Source organism: Diadema antillarum, unplaced genomic scaffold, assembly GCF_040938485.1.
Source record: "Diadema antillarum isolate AM-2024a unplaced genomic scaffold, OU_Dant_1.0 scf00000100, whole genome shotgun sequence".
In the NCBI taxonomy this organism is placed as follows: Eukaryota; Metazoa; Echinodermata; class Echinoidea; order Diadematoida; family Diadematidae; genus Diadema; species Diadema antillarum.
Genome location: NW_027270989.1, coordinates 1,302,091 through 1,324,766, shown reverse-complemented (window position 1 = coordinate 1,324,766; position 22,676 = coordinate 1,302,091). Strand labels below are relative to the sequence as shown.

Below are 22,676 nucleotides of genomic sequence, written 5' to 3'. Positions count from 1 at the left end.
GGTGTGGTGTCCGGTACCAACAATAATGTTTATAATTATTTGTTGTAATTTGTAAACACCTGTAAAATAATTTCTTTAATAGAATATCGTCACCCTGCAGTTGGATAACAAACTTGAGACTACCGTAACTTTGATGATTTCACATTTTTGTCAACAAAATTTGTTAATCAATTAACTAATTATTCAGTGATTATTTTGAAATACAAGTGATACTCGAAGTCGAGTGCTAACTGAAGTGTCTTGTGACTAATGAAACAAGTTAAAGTTTATGATTATCAGATAAAATAAAGCTTTTTTTTTACTGTCGATTAAAGATTTATGTCATAAGATGTTACTCAAGTGTTGTTTGACTAATAAGATATATCTTTGCCTCACATTCCTAGTATACTACGTGAGAGTATTCAGAAATTTATAATTTTTTTGACAGTCAATTCAAATGATTAATTCCTTGCCCCATATTTCTAACTGTGTCTTTAACTTGCTCTTATGGTATTACGATCTCTTCATATAACACACGTTCAAGATGATTAAAAGACGAATACACTGGCTAACCAGATATGAACATCCTATATATCATTTTTTTTTTACTTAAATGTAATTAGTCTACTGGACGCAAAAAAAAGTTGCTCTCTCGTATCCTTTGCTTCATGTTGTTTTGATTAAGTGAAACGCTTTCTTTTAACCCGGAAAACAGAACAGTTCCTTCCAGTTTAATCGCATTTGTTTACTTCTAACAGTTGAAGAAACTTCAATTGAATCTAATTTTCTATCAAAGTCTCCTTTGCCGTTTCAAATCTAATTACATTAATAACAACAAAAAATAACAACAACAAAGATTACGTATATCATTCGCGAACAATCAGAGAAGACGAGAGTGACTCTAAACATTAATAAGTGTGTGTGAAATCATTGATATATCTTACAACTTTTGTCACGTGTGATCTAAACTCTCAAGGTCGAGGCAGAGGTGAGTGTTAAACAGGGATCTCATCTACTTATCACTATGTGTAGCATCCTTGACAGAATAGTCTCATTTCAAGCCCAAACGCGTATATATCATCACAATATGAAAGCTTATCATCTGACCAAAGGGATATTCATTCAGTTTACCAGTCTGGAACATAGTTAGAAAACTATTATACGCACATACATACATACATACGTATACATTTACCTATATTATGTGGTATGGTGAAAGAAATTAGGCTTGAGGCGTTTTCCCCTTTAATCAATCAAGCTTTCAGCCTGTATTGAATTGAATGATTGATTTGTGTATATAAGGGATAACATTTCAGAAGATTGGTATTATATGATATTGCATTATATTATGACACATTAAGCCATTTAGATGATATTATTGTCCTGTTGGTATATAGATCCTGATGAAGGCCTGATGACAGGCCGAAAGCTTGATTGATTAAAAGGGAAAACATCAAGAGCAACGTCCGCCTCAAGCCTAATTTCTTTCACTATATTATGCTACCCACAATGAGGCACAGCGTACGTTTGGGAAGGGAACTATCTCTCGCACTATATATATATATATACATATGCATTCATATGTTCAATTTTCGACTACACTCTTAAGAAACATAGGTTAGACTTTGCACCTGGTGTCACACTTGGAGCTCCTTTACGGGTGCAATTGCGCACCTTTCAGATCGGGAAGGTGCAAAAGTTGCCTTCATAGCGCTAACAGATCTGGAAGGTTACACCCGTAAAGGTACTCCCAGTGTGACACTGCTAAAGGTGCAAAGATGAATCTATTTTTCTTGAGGTGTAGTGATTATGTCATTTTTCATCATGTTCATAGTTCCTTTTCTTCCTTTACTATCAGTCGGTAGATCAAAGCAGACATCCCAGACATTTATAGGTAAAAGAGGAATCGAATATGAAGCTCATATAGTTCATAGTAAATCCCCTCTTTTAGTATTTCCTTTGTAAAACATTTATTCCCCATAAAAAACCCCTTGTCATTGCTGACTCCACACTAAATGGTCTAAATTTTTTATTTTATTTTCTGCAGTTTTTCCGCTCTGTCCCCCTTTTCTCTGTAGAACATGTAAATTCATACTAAGCACAATTATTGCTGTACTATTCAAACACCATATCCTTCACTTTCTTCTTTTTCTTTCTTTAATTGAGTATTAGTCTCGTTGTCGCCTTTCCACTTCCACTCTTGTTGCCACAGTTAATACTCACGCGCATTTTCGCGGTAACCATGATAATTACGTAGAAATGCTACTCTTTCACGTGTAGAAGGGTTTTTTTTCTTTACTCCACGAACATGCATTTAGCATTTCTCAGTTTAGAGTCACCTTATCATATAATATCTATTTGTAATCATTGTATTAAATACATCATCTAACGTAGTTAATATTACGGTTAAGAAGGAAAAAGTTTCATGTTTTGACTAAATTGAAGAAACAAAATTCTATTGCCGTCTATCAAAGGTATTGTTTACTATTGGGAGCAGTGTTTAAAAAAGTGTTCGAGTTATGAAATTTCATGTATATGTGTAGATCAGTTGTATCACAAAACATCTTACCAGATAGACATTTCGCAATAAAGCCTGAAATATAAGGAAATATCACAATTGTTCTCACTAAACCATTTCTGCAGCCGATTTAGTCTAGAAACAATTTTATTATTACTATTGTTCACAGTCTGTATATTTAACAATGCTTACACTAATAATACTGATTTAAAGCTTTATATACGCTGGTAGTTTTTATTCGTAACTTATATCTTAGAGCTGTTTTGAAGCACTAAATAAATAATGCCTTTAATCAATGCAATAAAGCATGGTATTCACATTTATCAGTATAAAAGAAATTTTATGCTAACGAAATGGGGAAAATAAAGTGGTATCTATTAATCTCATACATCCTTAATCAGACCAAAACATTCTGGGGGAACTGCGAAGTACCAGTGAAAACAGTCCCTTCCATGATTAAGCTTACTGTACTGTGAAAAAACCAGTTTTAATATTTTTCACTTATGTTATTAATATATTGTGGAAACTAAATGCTATTTTTTTGTGCATATAATAACCTTGTATATAACCGACGATAGTCTGTGCCCGGCCTAGTTCTGTTAAACTAAAAAGCAATCAGTTTTCTCTGATTACTGGTAAGTGTGTGTTTCATACTAGAACGTTTGGAAACAACAAAGTAGGACATTTTTTTTTTCTCCAAGACATTTATCGCGAAACAGGTATGTATCTGGCAGGTATGTGAGGGAATCTGTGATAATTTCTGCGTTTACTTCATGTGTCATTATACCATAGTATGCACCTCAGTCTATTGCCTTTTTATATACAGTAATTCACTGGTGATCACATTTTATTGAATTAAAGCCACAGCTGGTGCCAAACTTTTTTTTTTTCCGTCACAGTACTTTAACAAACTATTTTGGCGATTTAACTATAACATTCGGCACAGACACACTGGCAGTTCCGGATGTATAATCTGTGTCAATTTTATAATTTCTTGAGAATCAAATTTTACATTGTCGCTCATTTCTGGTAAACCCCGGCTCTGCGATGGCAATTAATTACCTATAGTGTCAATTTATTCAAAGCTTTGATATTGCAAATGTGAAATGTTACTTCTTACACTTGAACTCTTCCACCTTTGTTCAGTATACCTTTTAAATCATCTTTAGAAAGGAATACCAGCAAGACTTGTGGCGACTAGTGTGAAATACCCCAACCAAATTGAGGGCAGAAAAAAAAAGGTTAACAAACATACAACTTACTGAAGTTTGATTACCGTAATGAAATGTGATCACCTTGTAATTACGTTCCACTGACAGTAGGGTTATCACGTTTAGGTTCTTTCTTTCTATTTCATGTTATTTTTTTTTTGTAAGTATGTGTTTGTAATTATAACTGTTTTAACCGCTTACTATTATGATATCTTTTCACTTTTTTCTTGTGTGATGACCAGTCCAAGATGATCGTATATGTCTTTCCTGAATGTATACTACTTTAAATCCTAAGAAATTCTTCTCTCACCGATACGTTGTAATCATGTGTCCTAATAACTTCAATGTTGAAAAAAAAAAGTTTCATTAATGAAATCAATTCCCCTCTATGGAAATCGTGTGCTCTAATGTTTTGATGACGTGATACTATTATTCTTACCCCTACAACAGATAAATAATTTAACAGCATCTTGTCATTAGTGTTCTGTCTGTGGAATTTAAGTTTAAAAACTTGACGCATACTTAGTGTTACTTCCGATTCAGCAGAAAAGGAGATATATGCAGAATTCACACTCGTTGTTTACATTGGATTTCGAACAGATATGAAAATCCTGGATAACAAATCGTTAGACAAAATATCTCAACCAATTTGAATTAAAAAAAAAAAATCTCGATGAAAGAGTTAGCAAGGTATGAAAGGTAGTTCTTTTAATTCTCGATGTTCCTGCATTGTATCAAAATATTTTTCGGTGTTTGAAATATTTCTGTCGCATCTAATGACTGGGTGTACTTAATAAGAGATGTTTTATCCCCCTGAGCAGAAACCTAGTCACTTTTATGCACCATTGTGATGACCGCGTTTCCATGTAAACACGTTTTACACTACTTTTGAAAGTGTTAATTGACACCATGAATATACACCCTGTGCAGTTCAGTGTCGATGTTACCTTTAGAGTGTAATTTACCCCTCGTGTTGTGTAAAAGGTGATGTCTTCAGTGTTAACTACGTGTTTTTATGTTCCCGTGTATATTTTCCCGCCAAATGTTCCCATCAGCTCTTGTTGTCATGGCACCAATGATACATGATTATATTTATAGCTTGATGAAATTTCATGGGTGGCCACACTTTAGTCTTGCTCACGATCTGATTGGCGCAGAGTGTCTCATCACGTAGATGCAGATTTTTCACGACTGGATTATGTTGCATGCCACCGCTTTTACAAAGAGAGTCGAATTATTTTCCGTATTATATGTTTCCAGTCTTAACTTTGGCAGTGCTTAACTATACTATGAGATTTCTATCGTTTTGGAAAAGCAAAAGTATATTTGTTTTTTCGGCTTTGAACCATTTAAGAGTGCATAGATTACGCAATCGCACTATATTTGAACGAAACTGTGAAGAAATGTCACGTGTTTGTCATGTTGATTGTCACATAATTTCCCGTGTATAAGTTCATAAACTCACGTTACGATAATGATAATGATAATAATAATAACAAAATAATATGTATGTGTGCGCTATACTTTAAACCGTAGGAATTCAATCTTTATCCACCAAACAAGAGTTGATATACGCTAGACAAGAATTCATGAATAAGTCATCTTGCGTTTTATACTTAATCATTTATCGATTAAATAATTTGAACAATCTGTCAAACCTTAAAACATCTATGCAAAGCCCTTAGTCCAGGAAAGGGGCATGAATCACCTGCCCGTGATTTTTTTTTTTTTATAAAGCCAGTATCATTTCTTAATTCCAGCAAGATTGAAATTGAAAATTGAAAAAATTGTTTCCGACGGAATAACGTCATGAAATCACCCCGTTACAATTAGTTTACAAAGATTTTGAACATACTAGATGATTCTCTTTATTTCTCTCTTAGTCTATCATAGTTACACGTAAATGAACCAAAAACTCCTCCCCCCAAAAATATTTTGTTACAATTTTGTTCATAGCAGGTATGTTATGTTGTAATGTAAATTGTTTTGTTTATGTCATAGTGTTTGATGTCTAAGTCGTTTTTCGAGTGGATACCCTTTAAGTGAGTAGATATTAGTTTAGAATGGAACCTAGCCTTGTATGCGGACCCGTTTGTGACGTGGTTGTGTGTCTTCTTTTTGTGACATCTTAGGTGGTGGTCATCGCAAGAAGGGTGGTTCCTTCCAGACCGTATCGGCCCTGCACAGGGTATGGCCATCTTACACACACAAACACACACACGCACATCATCTCACATACATACACTACGACACACACACCACCACCACCACCACCGAATCTTTCACCACCACACCACCAGCCCCCCCCCCCACATTACTGCTGCCCGATACCCACTGCAACCTCAAACTGCTACTTTTACCACCACTGACTTCACTCAAAGATTTCTGCATTTCTATCACTCCTGCATCTTGCATTCTAATGCTTCCTTCACCGAACTTGTCGTCCACTTCTTTTTTTAAATTTTTGGGTGAATGCTTTGCGTTTACCACCTCCCTACCTGCTACTTGCATTCGGTATACTTCCTCTACTGAAATGCACCTTTTAGCTCAGTGCTATGCCGAGTCTTCAGCACTTTCATCGGGTTTTTTTTTTTTTAATCCCCTCCCCCATGCTCTATGTCATTTATGCCTCTGTTGTCTCCTTTTCCCTCGTCCACTTTGGAGGAATCCGTTTTCTCCTTCTCTATCTATCTCTTAATGCATTTTGTTCTTTTTGCTGCATTTGTTATATACTTTAATTTACAGGCGGCAAGAAAGAGAAGAAAATCAAGACCATTAGCGGCGGGCACAGGGTTCGCATGTGTGCTTTGTGTTGGCTCAGGCCTTATCAACTCTTTATAGTTACTGTCTGTAGAGCTTTCATGTTGGGCGTTCTCATTTGGATTCTCACGTTGCTGTTTTTGTCTTGTTTAACTCCATGAAAATGACAAGGTTCAACGAGACAGAAGTTATTCCCTTTAATCTTCAACAATTTTATTTGGAATAATTTCGCATACTCAAAAACTCGGAATCATTTTTTTTTTTCGTGTCGAAAAACTAAACAAAACAAATATGAAAACGCATGACGCATGTCTACATTTCTTTTGGTCCAATATTCGAATTAGTCTGAAAACACTAGGCTCCTTTCACCACATCAATATTTACTCTAAAGTGACAAAATCGTAGCAAATAACCCAGCAATTAAGTGAATGCGTAGATAAGCTGCATGGGGGCTTGCAGTGGCATGCCTTTTTAAAGGTACTAACATTCTCTTGCATGAAGCCTGACGTTTGCATAATGAGAGAAAAATCATCAAGAAGTAAACATTACCACACCATTTAAGGTCAAAATCGAAACTGATAAATCTCATTTGCAGACTTTTAGATTAACCATTTGAATCGGAATGTTTGCCCAAAGCACAAGATAATGATTGCGAAAAGGAATGATTCCAGAATAAATCATTTTTTTGTCTTTCCTGCTCCTCATTGTAATGAGCATGGGCATCAAAACGGCTGAAGCTGTTACTCCCCTTTTGTCATGACTTTTTTTTTTACATTTTTGCTCTAAAGTGCTCGAGAAAGGGAAATAGATGTCATCATCTTGTTTTCTTTATTTTTTTTAAAAGCCTGATATCAAAAGAAGCGCATTTGATAAGACCCCACCCGTGCATGATGCTAGAAATATGCTGGATATGGAAGGAAAGCTTGCATCTGTACGACTCAATCTTAGTCAACCTTCCTCTTCGCCAGGTCAACAGATTTTACACACACGGATAAATACACATCAATTTCATTACACACATTTTCTTTTCTGTTTTCATACTATCTATATGTATATGTATATATATTTATATGTTTATATTTATTCTCTCAAGATGTATGTAAAACGTAACGTCTCGTAACTCAACCAGTTAGTGTTCGTTCTGTCATCACGACATGCCTTTTCCTAATTATGCAAAAGAGATCAAATATGGTGACCAATTATTCACTTGAAAATTCCTTCAAAGAGTGTTGGCAAGTTTCGAAGCCAACATCGGCATTTGTTCAAGATTAACAAGGAAAGATATCTCAATATTCATGAACACTTTGCTACCAAAGCCAAGCCGAAAAGTGTGCCATTTTCTTCTCCCATCTTCCTAAGAATTATTTGAAAGTGATAACGAAGAGATATCTGTATTTTACTAATCAGAAGAATTCCATTTCCTTTCTTCAAACATCAGTTTCTTGCCAATCAATTCGCTCTCAACCCTCGTTTGTCTGCTCCTTAATTGTGGTCCCCAGTTTCATTTACTATACGTTCACCGACATTATTAAAACAACAACAGCGAAAAAAAAAATCTTGAGAGTGCGCCTTCAACCAGTCTTTTGGGTAGGTCTCTCTACATTAAAGAAAAGACAAACACATAATATAACGATTTTCCGCAACAAAACAAATTTTGAGTAATTCTCTTACCTTGATGATTTGCAAAAGTTTGAAAACGTAGTGCACTCATGATATTGTCAGCAAGCACCCATCTTCTGCTTGACTTTTCAAAAGCAAATCTTTAGATTTCATTGCGTCACTCTCATCAAGTCAATCAATCTTTCCCTGGCATCTGAGACATATACCAGTTCGCCATTTTTCGTTACATATCCCTGAGCATATCTGCTCAGAAATTTAGCTGGAGATATCTTTATCTTGAAAATCTTACTCAGAAAAAAAAAACACATCCTAAGTGATGACAAACTGATTTGTTGAGTTACATTTGTAGTTTTGAAGTCATATACCGAATTCGTTTTCGTAGAAATCATTATTATCATTTTTTTTCTTCTGACCTATTCTATGCAAAAAAAAAAAAGAAAAAAAAAAGAATGGCCATCAAAGTTTAATATCTGGATGCAAACTTTTCATGTTATGCGGAGAAAGATGTAAAGTGACAGCAACGCCAAAATATGGGAAAACAGTGATTTTTCATTCGGTAGAAGTTTTGGAAATGGCAAGAATGGGTCAGAAGAAAGGCGTGTTGTTTTCACTTTGCTGTATTTGAAGTTTGACACACAATAGAAAATATGTAAACCCGTATTTTCTGTGTGTTTTTATACGTACAATTGCCGTTTCTGTGTGATTATACAATTAGTTTTCAGCTGTAGATTTAGAGTGATGTAGGTATTACTCGACGAAGTATCAATGGTATAAAAAAAACCCCACATTAAGTGATTATCAATATCTTGTCTCGAATACCTACTATTTCATTGAGTTTGCTGAAGGCATTCTTACAAATTAGTATGATTATTGATCTGTCAGCTTTACCTCACATTTTGAAATGTGTAATGCTTACGTGAGGAGTTGAATTTTTATCGGACAATTACTTATATTAAGATATTTTCATTTAAAACAAGTGAGTTATAGATATTGTAGTTTTGTTTTTTCATGATGGAGAATAAAAAAAGAAGTTAATGGTATAGACAACGAATTTTTCATTTCAGTGGTACGTTTCCCTAGATCGGCAAGAATTCATGTACATCCACTGCGAAACGTGCACGCGTTCTTGTGCTGATTTTTTTTCTCTCTACGAAACGATTCTTTCCCACGTTTAGGAGCAACTGAACCGTCTGCTGACGACACTGTACAACACACAGCCCCACTTCGTTCGCTGCATCATCCCCAACGAGCACAAGAAACCCGGCGTGATCGACGCCCACCTCGTGCTTCACCAGCTTGCCTGTAACGGTGTGCTCGAGGGTATCCGTATCTGTCGTAAGGGATTCCCCAACAGACTCCCATTCGGTGAATTCAAACAGAGGTAGGCCATTTAAACAAACAAACAAACAAACAAACATTCATGTTGTGTAGCGTGCGAAAGTGTGATGTCGTTCCTCGCCATGGAAACTGGTTCTAGACAACCTCTCCTGGCCTGAGTGTATATGCACGCACCTGGTTCTTACCCATGCTGTAATAAACTCAAAGAGATAAATCTCTTTGAATAAAATACTGTAACGTCGTCACTTCGGTACTCTATGAGCAACGTAGGACATACAATGTATCAGGCCTATGTGAACAATCCATCTATCAAAAAACAACAACAACAAAAAAAAAAACCAGAAAAAAGGTATATGTGATGACATCTTTTCTAGAGCGTAGCGCTATTTTTCCTTTTTTACGCTCTGTTTTTTTTTTCTATGGTGAACATTATTGGCCCAGAATTATCAGAGTACTATGAAGCTCTGTGAAAATATGACCATCAATACTTGATTTTAAAAAAATGCAACTGTGATACTACAACACACCTGTTTCATATTTGACACTTTTGTTCACTCTAAAAAATGCGCGGTGTTACAAATAGTTATGACAATGATGATCCGAACCGCCTAAAAAAATGTCGCTTTTGGTGAAGCATGATAAAGAACTTCGTTACAATTTCATCTGTAGACGGTTTCCAATAGTGTAACTTCCCAATATCACTATCATTGCTATTATTGTAATCACTCGTTGTAGTCATTCAATGCGTTACAATAGATAAACAAGGAGTTGACGTTTCTTACAGGCTGAGTTATCAAATCTATGTTACATGTTGGTGTGCTTTCAACTAACAAGTTTAGCAGGATGCCTTAAAAATGTTATCGATATTTTAATGACATCATTAGGCCTTTGTTATTCATTTCTTATTTATTTTTATTGTAACTGATTGACAAATTACCCTACATCGACATAAATAGTCATTAGGCTTGCTTGATTCAAGAAGAGAAAGCTGATATGTTTTTTTTTTTTTCATTTGTGACGTCAACGTGCAGATATGCCCTGCTCGCGCCCAGCGCCGTGCCCCAGGGATTCATGGACAGCCGCAAGGCTGCCGACCTTCTCATCCACGCTCTGCCCCTCGAAAGCTCCGAGTTCCGTATGGGCCACACCAAGGTGAGAGGAACATCAGATACAAGGCACAAATTTCCATGATTATAATAGGTACACACACACATAATATGAATACATTAACATACAGATACACATGCGTGCATACACAACCGCATCACACACAGTCACAGTGTCGAAGACAGGTACAAAACTTTCCATGCACAAACATAGATACCAAAGCTCACACGGCTGCACAAAGTCATCGCTTTAACCTTTAGAAATACACATTGCTTGATGCGTTAGCCTTACAGTGAATTGATCGGCCAACTATTTAGCTCATCTCAAGTAAGTCCCTCAACAATAACATTTCACAGCTTAAAGAATAAAACAAATGTTGATCTTCATTTAACCGTAGAAAATGTTAGCAACTTAAGTCTCTTTATGTGGTCTAGGGGACACAGGCACATAAATATATGCTTCGATGTCAGCAATGTGTACATGCATTTTACGTGTGTTATATTAAAATGCAGCCTTAGCATCTCGAGTATTATCAACAAAATTCAAGATTTAGATTTCCACATACTGAAATGTTGCTTTTCACGTGATGCACTGACTAGTCACTAACATCGAGTATATTCATGCAAGAGCATTCACAACAGCTTATTACTAGGCGACTGTCAACATCCAAGAATGTAACGACTTGACAGCCAACGGAGAAGGCGCTCTTACGTTTTTATTCATTTCATTTTTATCTTTTCCACCCAGATCTTCTTCCGTGCCGGAGTTCTGGGTAAGCTTGAGGAGTGGCGCGACGACCGTCTCGCCGAGATCATCTCCATGTTGCAGGCCCAGATCCGTGGTTACCTCGCCCGTATCGAGTTCAAGAAGATGCTCGACCAGCGCATCGGTCTGGCCGTCATCCAGCGAAACGTCCGCAAGTACCTGCTCCTGAGAAACTGGCCATGGTGGAGACTCTACACCAAGGTAAACCACTATATTCATCTCTAACGCTAAGGTGTCTGTAACTTTTCTTTGGCGGTTTCCCAGTGCGGTATGTTGTCAAATCCACAACGCAGCTTATGTTGGATTGAAACATGCGTCTCCATAGACATTACTCGGCCGGGATTTTTTTTCCCTGAGACATCTTTTTTTTTTTTCTTACAGGGGGTACTTTTAAACTCTTGTGTCCGATAAGCTTGAAATGTCGATGTTCAGCCATTTTCTATACATACGAAAAAATTAATACTTATGCGAAGTCTGGACACCTTGTAAAGCACACAGTAAAAAAGAAGATCGGACACTGTCATTGTTAGGCATGTTAGGTACCCTGTTTGACGGAAGAAGTGTCAAGTTTAGCAGTGCAATACACGGCATGATGGCAAACTACTCTTTCGGGGTACGGCGATCAATAAGGTAGTAAAGGTCATTTCTTATTCGTGAAGTGATAACCAGTAAATGACTTATTTCTTTAACTTCAATTCTACGGCAACAAAAGCATATACAGCAGAGTGATTGCACTGATATCAAGGTGTACAGATATACCCAGATGTAAAAAGTGTGGCACAGAGCATATAACGATATTGAAGTTTAAGGCACAGATTCTTTCCTGTTTTATCGTACTCGGTAATCTAACAAGGCCACTGAACTCTCCTATCACAAGACATGATGATTTCCGAAAGTATCATAATGTTCATAGCTCTTCATTCATAATGGTTCATGCAATCAAGTTATACTGCTGCTGCATAGAAGAGGGCTTTGGACTTTACCCTGCCTTTGTTTCCATGGCAACAGGTGAAGCCTCTGCTGAACGTCGCCCGTGCCGAGGATGAGATGAAAGCCAAGGATGAGTTGTTGCAGAAGGCCAAGGACAGCCTCAAGAAGGAGGAAACGGAGAGGAAGGCTATGGAAGAGAAGAATGCCGACCTCATCAAGGAGAAGAGCGATCTCCTCATGCAACTCCAATCCGTAAGTTCACAGCGGGGCCGGTGGAACCGGGAGCCGAGGAGGCTCGGGCAACCCTTTTTGCATGATAGGAATACACAGGGTGTAACCACTTTGGGCCCCCACCCTTTTTTTTTTACCCCAGAAGTGAAGTTGAACCTGAGCGATTTTTTTTTTCAGCCTATGAAATATTGAAATTTGAGGGCGGGTAAGGCCTTTTTTTTTTTGGGGGGGGGGGGGGCTTGTCAGCTGAAGAAACCCGGAAGTAGACTCAGAAAGTTGCACTTAAGGCTTTTTTTTTTTTTTTGCTTGAAACCTGATGAAACCCGGAAGTGGCACCAGAAATATAAACGCCCCCAACTTTTAAAAACGTGGCGCCGACAGTGCACAGCAGCCGCAAATTTGCCTAACACCACGGTCTGACAACTGAAAGGTTCCTAATTCATGCAACTTGAGCTCCGTATGGACGGGTAACGCCATCCATTTTATAGTCAGTGATACCTGTTAGCATGTCCCAACTCCACCCCATGTGTAGAGGCGAAATACTTTAAAAAAAAGTCGGGATCACTTATGTAGGGAAACCCAAACACAATCCGATCCAACTTTCTAAAGCTTTACAAAGAGCAAGGTGAAATGGGGGTTAAAGATTTCCATTTCACAGGCATTTTTGGCCGTATTAGGTCTGGCAAAATCTGTCATAATGAAGGCAATAGTATGATTGTGCGAGCCTCTGTGAAGTGAATGGCAATCTAGATAAGTTCATGATATTTCTGCTGACGTTTAAATCATACATAATTTCTAGATAGTCTAAAAAAAAAGACAACTAGCACTTTAAACGATGTATTCACCTGTATGTGAGTTGCTAAGTACAAACTAAATTTCTTGCATTAACATAATCGTTGGTATCACATGTGTATGCTGCTGTAAGTGAGCATGGAAAATGAAGTATGAACGCAGTTAGGATTTATATGTTTCAGTTATTCCTCTTACATCCCTTGCTATCCCTCTCTCACCATGTAGGAGCAAGACGCCTCCTCTGAGCTCGAGGAGAAGTTCACCAAGATGATGTCCCTCAAGTCGGACCTTCAATCCCAGCTGCAGGTGCGTAAAGGAGATAGAATGAAACCTCAATCCTACCGCCTCCAACGCAAAGGAGAACCGCAATTCTACCGCCTCCTACGTAAAGGAGAACCGCAATTCTACCGCCTCCAATGTAGAGGAGATAAAACGTCACCTCAATTCTACCGCCTCCAAATTTCCAAATAAGTTGGATACACGTGAAATTGTGTGAAATAAGAAGAGTATTAACATCACCCTTCAAATATTGTTTTTCGAATAATGCCGGTCTTACATAAGTTCCCGCTTTTCAGTAGATCACGCATTTTCATCGCTATCTGTCGTCATTGCAAAGTATGTATTGTGTCATCATCATATCACTATCGGTACACTTATTTTGCATAATATCTTATGACTTTATACTTCTGAAACAACGTGAATTGCCTAACGTATACATTGTATTATGTATTACTTTTCGTTGGATTGAAATAAAGTATAATTTAAATCGAAAAACTGAAAATTTGAAAATTTGAATATTGAATAGAACGCTAGGCTTGCGTAAAGAGAGCACATTTAGAAATAGCGTTTGAGAAGGAATTCCCTCGGCTGGGAACTTCGGCTTTGATCGATGTAAAATGTGAACATCTTTATATCACAATGTCTAGTTTTGGATGGGGAACATTCTGTATTGTTGAGTATTGTGATACAGTAATACTGAATGCCTGTTGATTTCGCAGTGTCTTGTTGTAATTCGTTGGGAAAGGAAACGCGTAGGCAATCTAAATGACTTACATATAAAAACCATCAGCTTTATCTTTTCGTTTTGCTATTGCGTTGTAACCATCTCCATCATCATTATTAGTATTATCATCCTTCAGTCGACATTTTAATGAAACACACAGTACCTCAATTTAATTTAATTTAATTCAATTCAATTCAGTTCAATACAATCTCATTTTATTTTCCATCCAACAAGGAGTGAAACAAAGCTATTCTCTTATCAACTTTCAGGTACAAATAATGTCACATCATAATACCAGATACATAAAATAAATAATATGATTTGACATGCAGCCACAAACAGTCTAAATGATGTGAATATAATTCCAGCTGACATTATATACAAAGCCTTCAATTTTTCAGACATATTTTCACCTGCTATCTTCGCTTGCTATAAAACATGACAAACTTGGCTAAAACTTAATGTTTTCTTTTTATTTCTGGCAGAAAATATAAAGTATTTTGCATAAAACAAAAACCACATTGTAACACTTAAGGTTTTCTGTAGAACCAGTATAAACGCACTTGAAATTCATTGCTTTTGAAATGAAGATTCCCTCTCTTCTCTCTTCTCGTCCACCGACAATGATTTATTAGGAGCTGCAAGATCGCCTCGAGGACGAGGAGGACTCCGCCGCCAACATCTCGGCAGCCAAGAGGAAGCTCGAGCAGGAGTCGGCCGAGCTCAAGCGCGACATCGAGGATCTCGAGATCTCTCTCACTAAGGTACGGCTCCAGTAACCCCCTTGCAGTGAGTAACTCTGAGGGCCGAGGGCTAGGGGAGGGTGTGTGGTTGAAACGATGCTCTGCAGAAGGGTTGTCGGCACAGGCGGCAGCCATTTTGGCGTTTGCTTCACGTCCGACTACAAGAACACAAAACTATTTTTAATAAGATACCTGTATCTTTTCTTCTTTCTCACTGACGTGCATCGTCAAAACAAATAAGAAAAAACAAAGCAAAAACATAAAATATCTGTAATCAGCCGCGTACGTCCATAAGCACTAAATGAATATTCCCTCATATACGTCAACTGTAAAAAATTGTGCATACAACTGATATGCCATGAGAATCTTGCTTAACGCGTGATAAAATTCGAATGTATGAAGGCATAACTGTCAGTTTCACCAAAATCGCTCAAATTAATAGTTGGTCTTGATCACATGAAGACCCTTTGATCATCTGTCCCCTGTGTAGGCAGTTATTATGACTTAAACTTCGAATAAAAGAAAAGAAGCAGATCAAATGCAGGAACGATCTAATTTGCAGAGCAGTCTTTTCCTCGACACCGTCCTAGTATCGGCCCCCTGGTTACAACCATCAGTTTGTCATCAGCAATGGCTAACCTGTCGTGCAGTTGGTATTAAGTTTGCTTTTCCTTGAAATTCTGGATTTTGTTAACGTTAACATCACAGCTTACTTCAAACAATATTGAAGAAGACAATAAGAGTCCCCTCCACCATGAGAAAAAAAAAATCGAAATTGGTATAATGAATCGAAATTTTCGACGTTACCTTCTTGGTATTTTCTTCAACCCTGAATATAGCTCCCAATTTTCAATCAACGAACATGTTGCATTCTCACACAGAATTGCGTTCAGTGATTGATATTCGAAAATCAAAATGTCAGATATAACGTAAAATTTAAAAAGAAAAGATAATTTTCGGTCAAATGTGCAAAAAAATAATCATCGCCTTACAATCATAGGTATTTGACGTCTACTTGAATGTCATCCTGCATTCCATCTGGCTTTGTGAGTGCCTTTAGTATGACATACAATGATTGTACAGCCGAAATAATAAACTAAATACATTTCAATGCACGACGTCTGCCATTAGTGATGACTGGATCAGTTTCTTTCTCCAAGTGCCTCCTACTCATTTTATTGCTGTGCATTTGTCATTGTCATGTTGGGTTTCTTTGCCGTTTTCCTTTACCTTCGCGATTTGCCATTTGCATGAACAGTGAATAATATCATCTCATTCCAAAGGTACGAATGATAACTATAGTTCTAAAGCCTCTCGTATCCTGCATATTCTTCATTAACAATGTAGTTTGCCTTTCATTCGAAGAAAAACTAAAAATCATTCCAATGTCTTGCAGTGGTGCATGCCTGTGCTTTTACATCGATTTATCAATTCATTTTCCTAGCGTAAATACCAAGGTAACCAAATTTTAAGTGAATTTGACAGACGTTTCGTGTCCTATAGCAACGTTGGCGTTTTTTATTTTTTTTTCAACATGTGCCTAACCTGTTTGGTCAATGACATGTGAATAAACTTACACCTAGTTTAAAGGTACAACTCCCCTTCTATGATTGTGCTTTTATTGCCGTAAGACAACTTTTGATTGAGTCTGCGATGCCTCCTTATAAAAAGTGAGGCAGAATAATTTTATAATCGAAATTTTTTTTAAAAAGCCAACTATGGCATTTTTTAATAGTAATTTAAATCCTTACACGGGCAAACAGGCTTTTATTCATTTCCCCATTTGTAAGACGTTAATATAATACGATAACAAGACAGCACTACTCAAAATCGGTTAATCGTAGCAAATCATGCAAGATTTTACTCAAAATACTACGTTTGGCATAATGCACGTAGTAATTTTTTGCAAGGGGAAAAATTATTTATAGTGATCAATGGTATCTATCATTTGAGGGGTTTGATATCAGTGGTTAGGTCCAGACATAAAAATGAACTGAGTTCAATTCATTAAACGAAAAGCTAACTAGACTTGAAGAAACCTACACATGACATGACATGCACCTGAGGCGCTGGACTGGAACTGTCCATATACTGGTGTACTTTTGAAGTGTGTGGGTTACAGTTGCTGTGCAGTAGTGTGGTTTTCTCTCTAACGTTCGTACATTTTCTTCATATTTTCATTGCGAATATCCTCGGAAGCATGACTTTATTACATTAGAACTTTCCTTTCCAGAGAGGAATTTACTACAACGTTTTCCTTTCAGCCATTTTTGATACACGTTCGTCACACGGTCATAAAGTTTAATCATGCATGCACGTTAAGGTTGGTAACCATTGGACTTGTTCGAGCCCAATCTGCGAAGTAAATAACACTGCAAATACAAGAACATTATTAGGTCGCACAGAAAGAAAATGAAAATGATTTATAATACCTGTCGTTGTCATTTTATCAAGTGGGAAGGTAAAAAAAAAGTGTACACAAATAGCAGCTTATGATGAATCTTCGCCCCTTTCCGGGCTCTGGTTGTAACAATGTGCGTTCGCACTTGAGAAATCAAGTAAGAAATCATTATTGTGTTAAAGGAGGTTGATGTCATCGTTCTTCCAATTCAATGACCTACGACGAGACATGGATTTCCTTTTCTTATATTCTGCTTTTCAGAAAGGGATATAACGCCCAAAAATGATAATAAACCTGCATGATTTGGTATATCCAGAATTATGAGTATCACTTAGAATACTCTGCCCATGCCCATGCATGCAATCAGTTGCAACGCGTTTAACGATTTCAATCTTGGCGTCGCTTTTTTCCCCGTTCATACTAACACCGTGTGCGGAGTTACCAAGATTTCGCAGAACCGGTAGGCTGGATCTTTTTGTCTTCCCTCCCTCTCCATACACCACCCTCTCTTCCCCTCTTCGACCATCCCCTGTCTTCGCTCTCTACCACCCCCAATACGTCCAGGCTGAGGAGGAAAAGAAGCAGAAGGACGCCACCATCCGTCAGCTGAATGACGACGTTGCCGCCCAGGACGAAGTGATTGCCAAGCTCTCCAAGGAGAAGGCCGCCCTCGACGAGGAGCACCAGAAGACTCTGGACAACCTCGCCCAGGAAGAGGAGAAGTGCAATCACCTGACCAAGGTCAAGGCAAAGCTGGAGGCCACTTGTGATGAGGTCGGTATTCGAGGTCACGTCCTTTCCTCTTGCCATGTTCAAAATTCCATTTTGTCGTTTACTAGTACTCTTACAGTGTACTGTGTTATAACGAACACGGTTGTAGCATAATTTTCGTTGCAACAAAGTAAAAATTCAGGGTCCAAAATTATCATCTTTGTATCTTTACATACTTCAGTGTTTGGTTCTTGCAAACTTTCGATATAACGAAAGAAAACTGCCGTACTCCGAGGACTTCGTTACAACGGGAGTCCTTTGTATAAGAAAAACCACAGGAAAATAAAAACTTACAGACATACCTAAAAAGATCGCCATATTTCTTACAACATCAAGTACACCATCAATTTAGTCATTCGAGGAAAACCATCATTAAAACTCTTAATTCAAAAGCTTAGACGATAGGGTTTTGAAGGTCAAAAATCGAATATGATGTGTGTAAATTCCTAAATGCCACACACATAAAGCAAGCGAATAGATGATAATTACTCTTCTATTATGTTTAAAGCAATACTTGGGTAAGAATATTAGATATGAAACTTGATGGCACGTTCCAATGACATAGAATGAACAGTGCAGCTGCATTAAATCGATACCTGGTGCGTAACAGTAGTCTTTCTCAAAGCCGTTGTGATGAGTTTCTCTCAAATGTTTGGTCATTTGATTTGTACTCAGGCGTTCAGAATCGTAAACTTTGGTACCTAATTTCAAAACCTTGCAGCTGGAAGACAACCTCGAGCACGAGAAGAAGGTCCGTGCCGACGTCGAGAAGGTCAAGCGAAAGTTGGAGGGTGACCTCAAGATGACCCAGGAAACCGTCGAGGAACTCGAGCGCAGCAAGCGTGACATGGAGGAGACTATCAAGAAGTGAGTCTGAAATTCGATTGGCGTCTCATTATTAACACCATTATGAATTGACTTTTCCTTCATGAAAGGAATCTTGGCTATTTTAGAATGTTTGGTGACGTTTTGTGAAGATTTATATGACAGCATTTCAGCGACTATTTCTTTCAAAATAAGACAAAACAAAAAATCTTGGTGCATTAAAGACCGACATTATATGTATAGAACAACTGTATAATATTGTGTCAAATATCAAACTTCCGTATGATTGCATCAACACTATCAACATTATCAAATCATTAGATATCTATAGCGCCTTTATAATTTCTTCACCAAAGAATACCTATTATGTCATGATGTCGTTTGTTCCCATTACGTTATATTTACAGAGCTTTATTTGTACACTTTATTGTATATTGTAATGTAACAATTTCTGTGAAAAAAAAGGATATATGTCTCTGTTATAAAATGAAACAAAAATGAATGAATGAACGAACGATGAATGAATAAACGAAAAGTATTTATCCCAGATGGAAGATCATTTATAGTGCAGCAGTGGATAGAACCACAAACGCAAACCCTTCCAGTACAATCATGACTATTGTAATGGGTCCCTCCCAGTTTTGTAAGGGGAATTGAGAAATTGATGATATGCGGTAACTCGATTGGATTTTGTGTTCCTCTTTCTTGCTAGTACGTTATCTATTCATTTTCTTTGTTGTTGTTGTTGTTTTTTGGGGGACAAGCCTTTCACCCATTGCCATGAAGAACCATTTCTATAGGTGTACCTATAACCATTCATCGGCACGGCATCCAGAAATGGAAATAGGACCATTGGTAACACGGACATGTAACCTCTTTACCTGTAATACTATGGGCGCTATTTCAGTCTTCTGGCGAGTAAATAACACATATATTTCATGAATGTAATCCACGAGGATTACGCAATTTCAGCCTCAAGTAGTAAATTTGCATGTATGAAACTCTTATGTTGTTGTTTTTCTCTAAGATGAAGACTACTCTTTTTTTCTAGACATTTGTGAAACACACCATGATTCATACCATTTTTTCGTTTCTTACACCACGAAGGCGTGACTACGACCTCTCCCAACTCAACGGCCGCCTTGAAGACGAACAGAGTCTAGTTGCTCAGCTCCAACGCAAGATCAAGGAACTGCAGGTTAGTGCATTCCGAAGGGTTGGGGGAACAATATTTCAAAAAAAGTAGATTGTGTGCAGTCACTTGCGCAGTTGATGGACACATACATTCTTTCACCATACACTCAAAACTGCTTCAGAGCGAACAGGCATATATTTTGCTGCAGGTTATTTTCTCTGACACGCCCAAGTAGTGTTTGAGTTTTCAGAGAAGAGTTGACTCCGAAGACTTGTCAATTTTGAAAAAACAGATAAAACAAAACAAAACCGGATTTCTACCCTCCTCATTTCAGGTCTTAAATTTACATAAAGTATTGTTAATCCAGAACTTTGGTTAAAAACACGCACAAAACGACTGCTATCTCGAAAATATTGATTGCTCTGATTGTCTGATCGGTTTCAGGCATTGAAATGCATCAGTTAATTATTCTTCTTTTAACTTATAGCTATTGTTACTTTGCGAAGATGTCAAAAGTTGAAACATTGTTAATTCATATCATTGTGACAGCTAAATGCTAGAAATCCAAAACGTAAGAAATCACTGCATTTTTTAGACAAAAATCATTTTTTGTCTTTTTTGTCTTGTACCTGCCACACATGGCTACTAAATTCTTTGATTTTAGTGTAGATTGGACTAAGCTGTTCATGTAATCCTTTTATGATATAGTTTCATATTGTTTTTGTCGTTGCACTTAAATTCTATCAGTTTATCCTGGTGAATAATCTCATATCAATGTTTGATATTACTTATTGCAAAATACACGTAATTGATATATTAGAACTCAAGGACCAACGACATTATGATATTTGTCGTCATTTTTTTTTCCGTCGTTGCAAAAAGATAAATATTCGAAGGAAAAAGGTGTTACGAAAAATTATTTCTGTCCTGACGAATATTTCAGTAATCTGGAAAAATCAATGATATTGGATAATGTATAGGATTGATCACCAAACCTAATCTAATGGACAGCTTTTGATAACAACAACTGTTATTTGAACATTTTCCATCAGTAGCCATGTCGTTTGATAATATGCTATGGTAATTGATGTTGTTACTTATAGCGTGTATGTTATTGTGTAGCGATTTGTATGTAGTATGCAGTATGATGGATTGTGGTATTGGAGGGTTTTTATGATTGGCGTATAAGGCCATAATAATCTCATATGTCCATGGAATCGACGAACCTATGTAGAGGACTTACAAATGTAAGGCTTATACATCCAAATTTCGACATTTGCTATTCAAATCCAATTGAAATGCAAACAGATAATTGTCAAACAGTGCGAAAAATAACGCAGGCATTTTGCTGTCTCTAAAATTCGCCCTGCTCTGCATGAGAAGTTGGCTGTCGTCGTTATGAAACCTCTATTTCAAAACGGTTCTTAAAGAAGTGGGGTGAAACATGTGTCAAACTTCCAGGGAAATCACATTTTCGATGTTCAGACGGTGATCCTTATCCTCGAGGATAAGCTCTATGGGGCGCCAAGTGTCGCACGGTCGATTTACGAAATGACTGATTTCGTAACAAAATCGACCGTGCAACACCTGGCGCCCCATAGAGCTTATCCTCGAAGTTAAGGATCACCATCTAAACATAACTTCTATGTCTCGGCGGAGACGGGATAATTTCAAGTGACAAACTAAGACCTCCATTTGAATACTGCTATCCAGCGCCTGTAATGAGTGCAGAATTGTAAGTGACAATATTGGCACTTGTGTTGATGGTCAGCAGTAACCTGTAAAAAAAAAGAAAAAGAGAGAGAGAGAGAGAGAGAGAGAGAGAGATCTGAAGTAAAAGCGTAAGGAATCTTCAGATAAGTGGACCTGCTACTAATTTTGCGTCACAAGTTTGCTTTTAATGGATTGTACGTAGGCTTCAGTTGACATGCTAAAGCTAATAACGAGTGATACATGGTCTTGGCACCCCGACACCTGCAGATTTTGTCTGCGGAAACTATCGACAAGTGAAAACTATGCAAAGAATGCCATAAGAATTTCCACCTGGGTATCACCTTAATATCAGATGAAAAATGTAGTGTTCTCATTTGCCGAACGGAATCAATGAGTTAGCGCAGCTCAACATTTTAGATGCATTGTAGGTTTCCACTTAACATGCGCCCTCTGAAGATCATTTAGGCGGGAACATAAAAGGGAATACTATTATGTGTATCAGGTGTTTATAACTGGTATGTGTGTGTGTGTGCGTGTTGTGTCTCCTACTGGGTTATGGGAAGCCCAGATAATATGATCAAGGTAACATTTCGTGTGATACTGGTATCTGAAAATGAACCTACATTTTAAACATTCTTTCGCTTCGAACATGCTTAAAACGCAAATGTTTTACCCCCCCCCCCCCCCCGCCCCCATTGCTGTATTATAGTCCTACCCCCCCCCCCCCCCCATACACACACCCATACGCACACCTAATTCCTATCGCTGCGTGCAACTCTCATTGTTTAAATATGTTGGTCTCCACCGGAAGGTCATCCGCCAACACAATCTGTT

The 22,676-nt window shown here is 37.6% G+C and overlaps 1 protein-coding gene across 1 annotated transcript in view; it reads left to right on the top strand.

Moving 5' to 3' along the window:
• The window catches only part of LOC139718847 (myosin heavy chain, striated muscle-like), a 78,797-nt gene that overhangs the window by 36,373 nt on the left and 19,748 nt on the right, over positions 1 to 22,676 (top strand). The window contains 10 exon segments of the mRNA XM_071630312.1: positions 5,841 to 5,896; positions 9,264 to 9,469; positions 10,458 to 10,578; positions 11,281 to 11,499; positions 12,307 to 12,480; positions 13,477 to 13,557; positions 14,890 to 15,018; positions 17,963 to 18,172; positions 18,891 to 19,036; positions 20,102 to 20,192. Of these exon segments, the coding sequence (XP_071486413.1) occupies positions 5,841 to 5,896; positions 9,264 to 9,469; positions 10,458 to 10,578; positions 11,281 to 11,499; positions 12,307 to 12,480; positions 13,477 to 13,557; positions 14,890 to 15,018; positions 17,963 to 18,172; positions 18,891 to 19,036; positions 20,102 to 20,192 (1,433 nt within the window).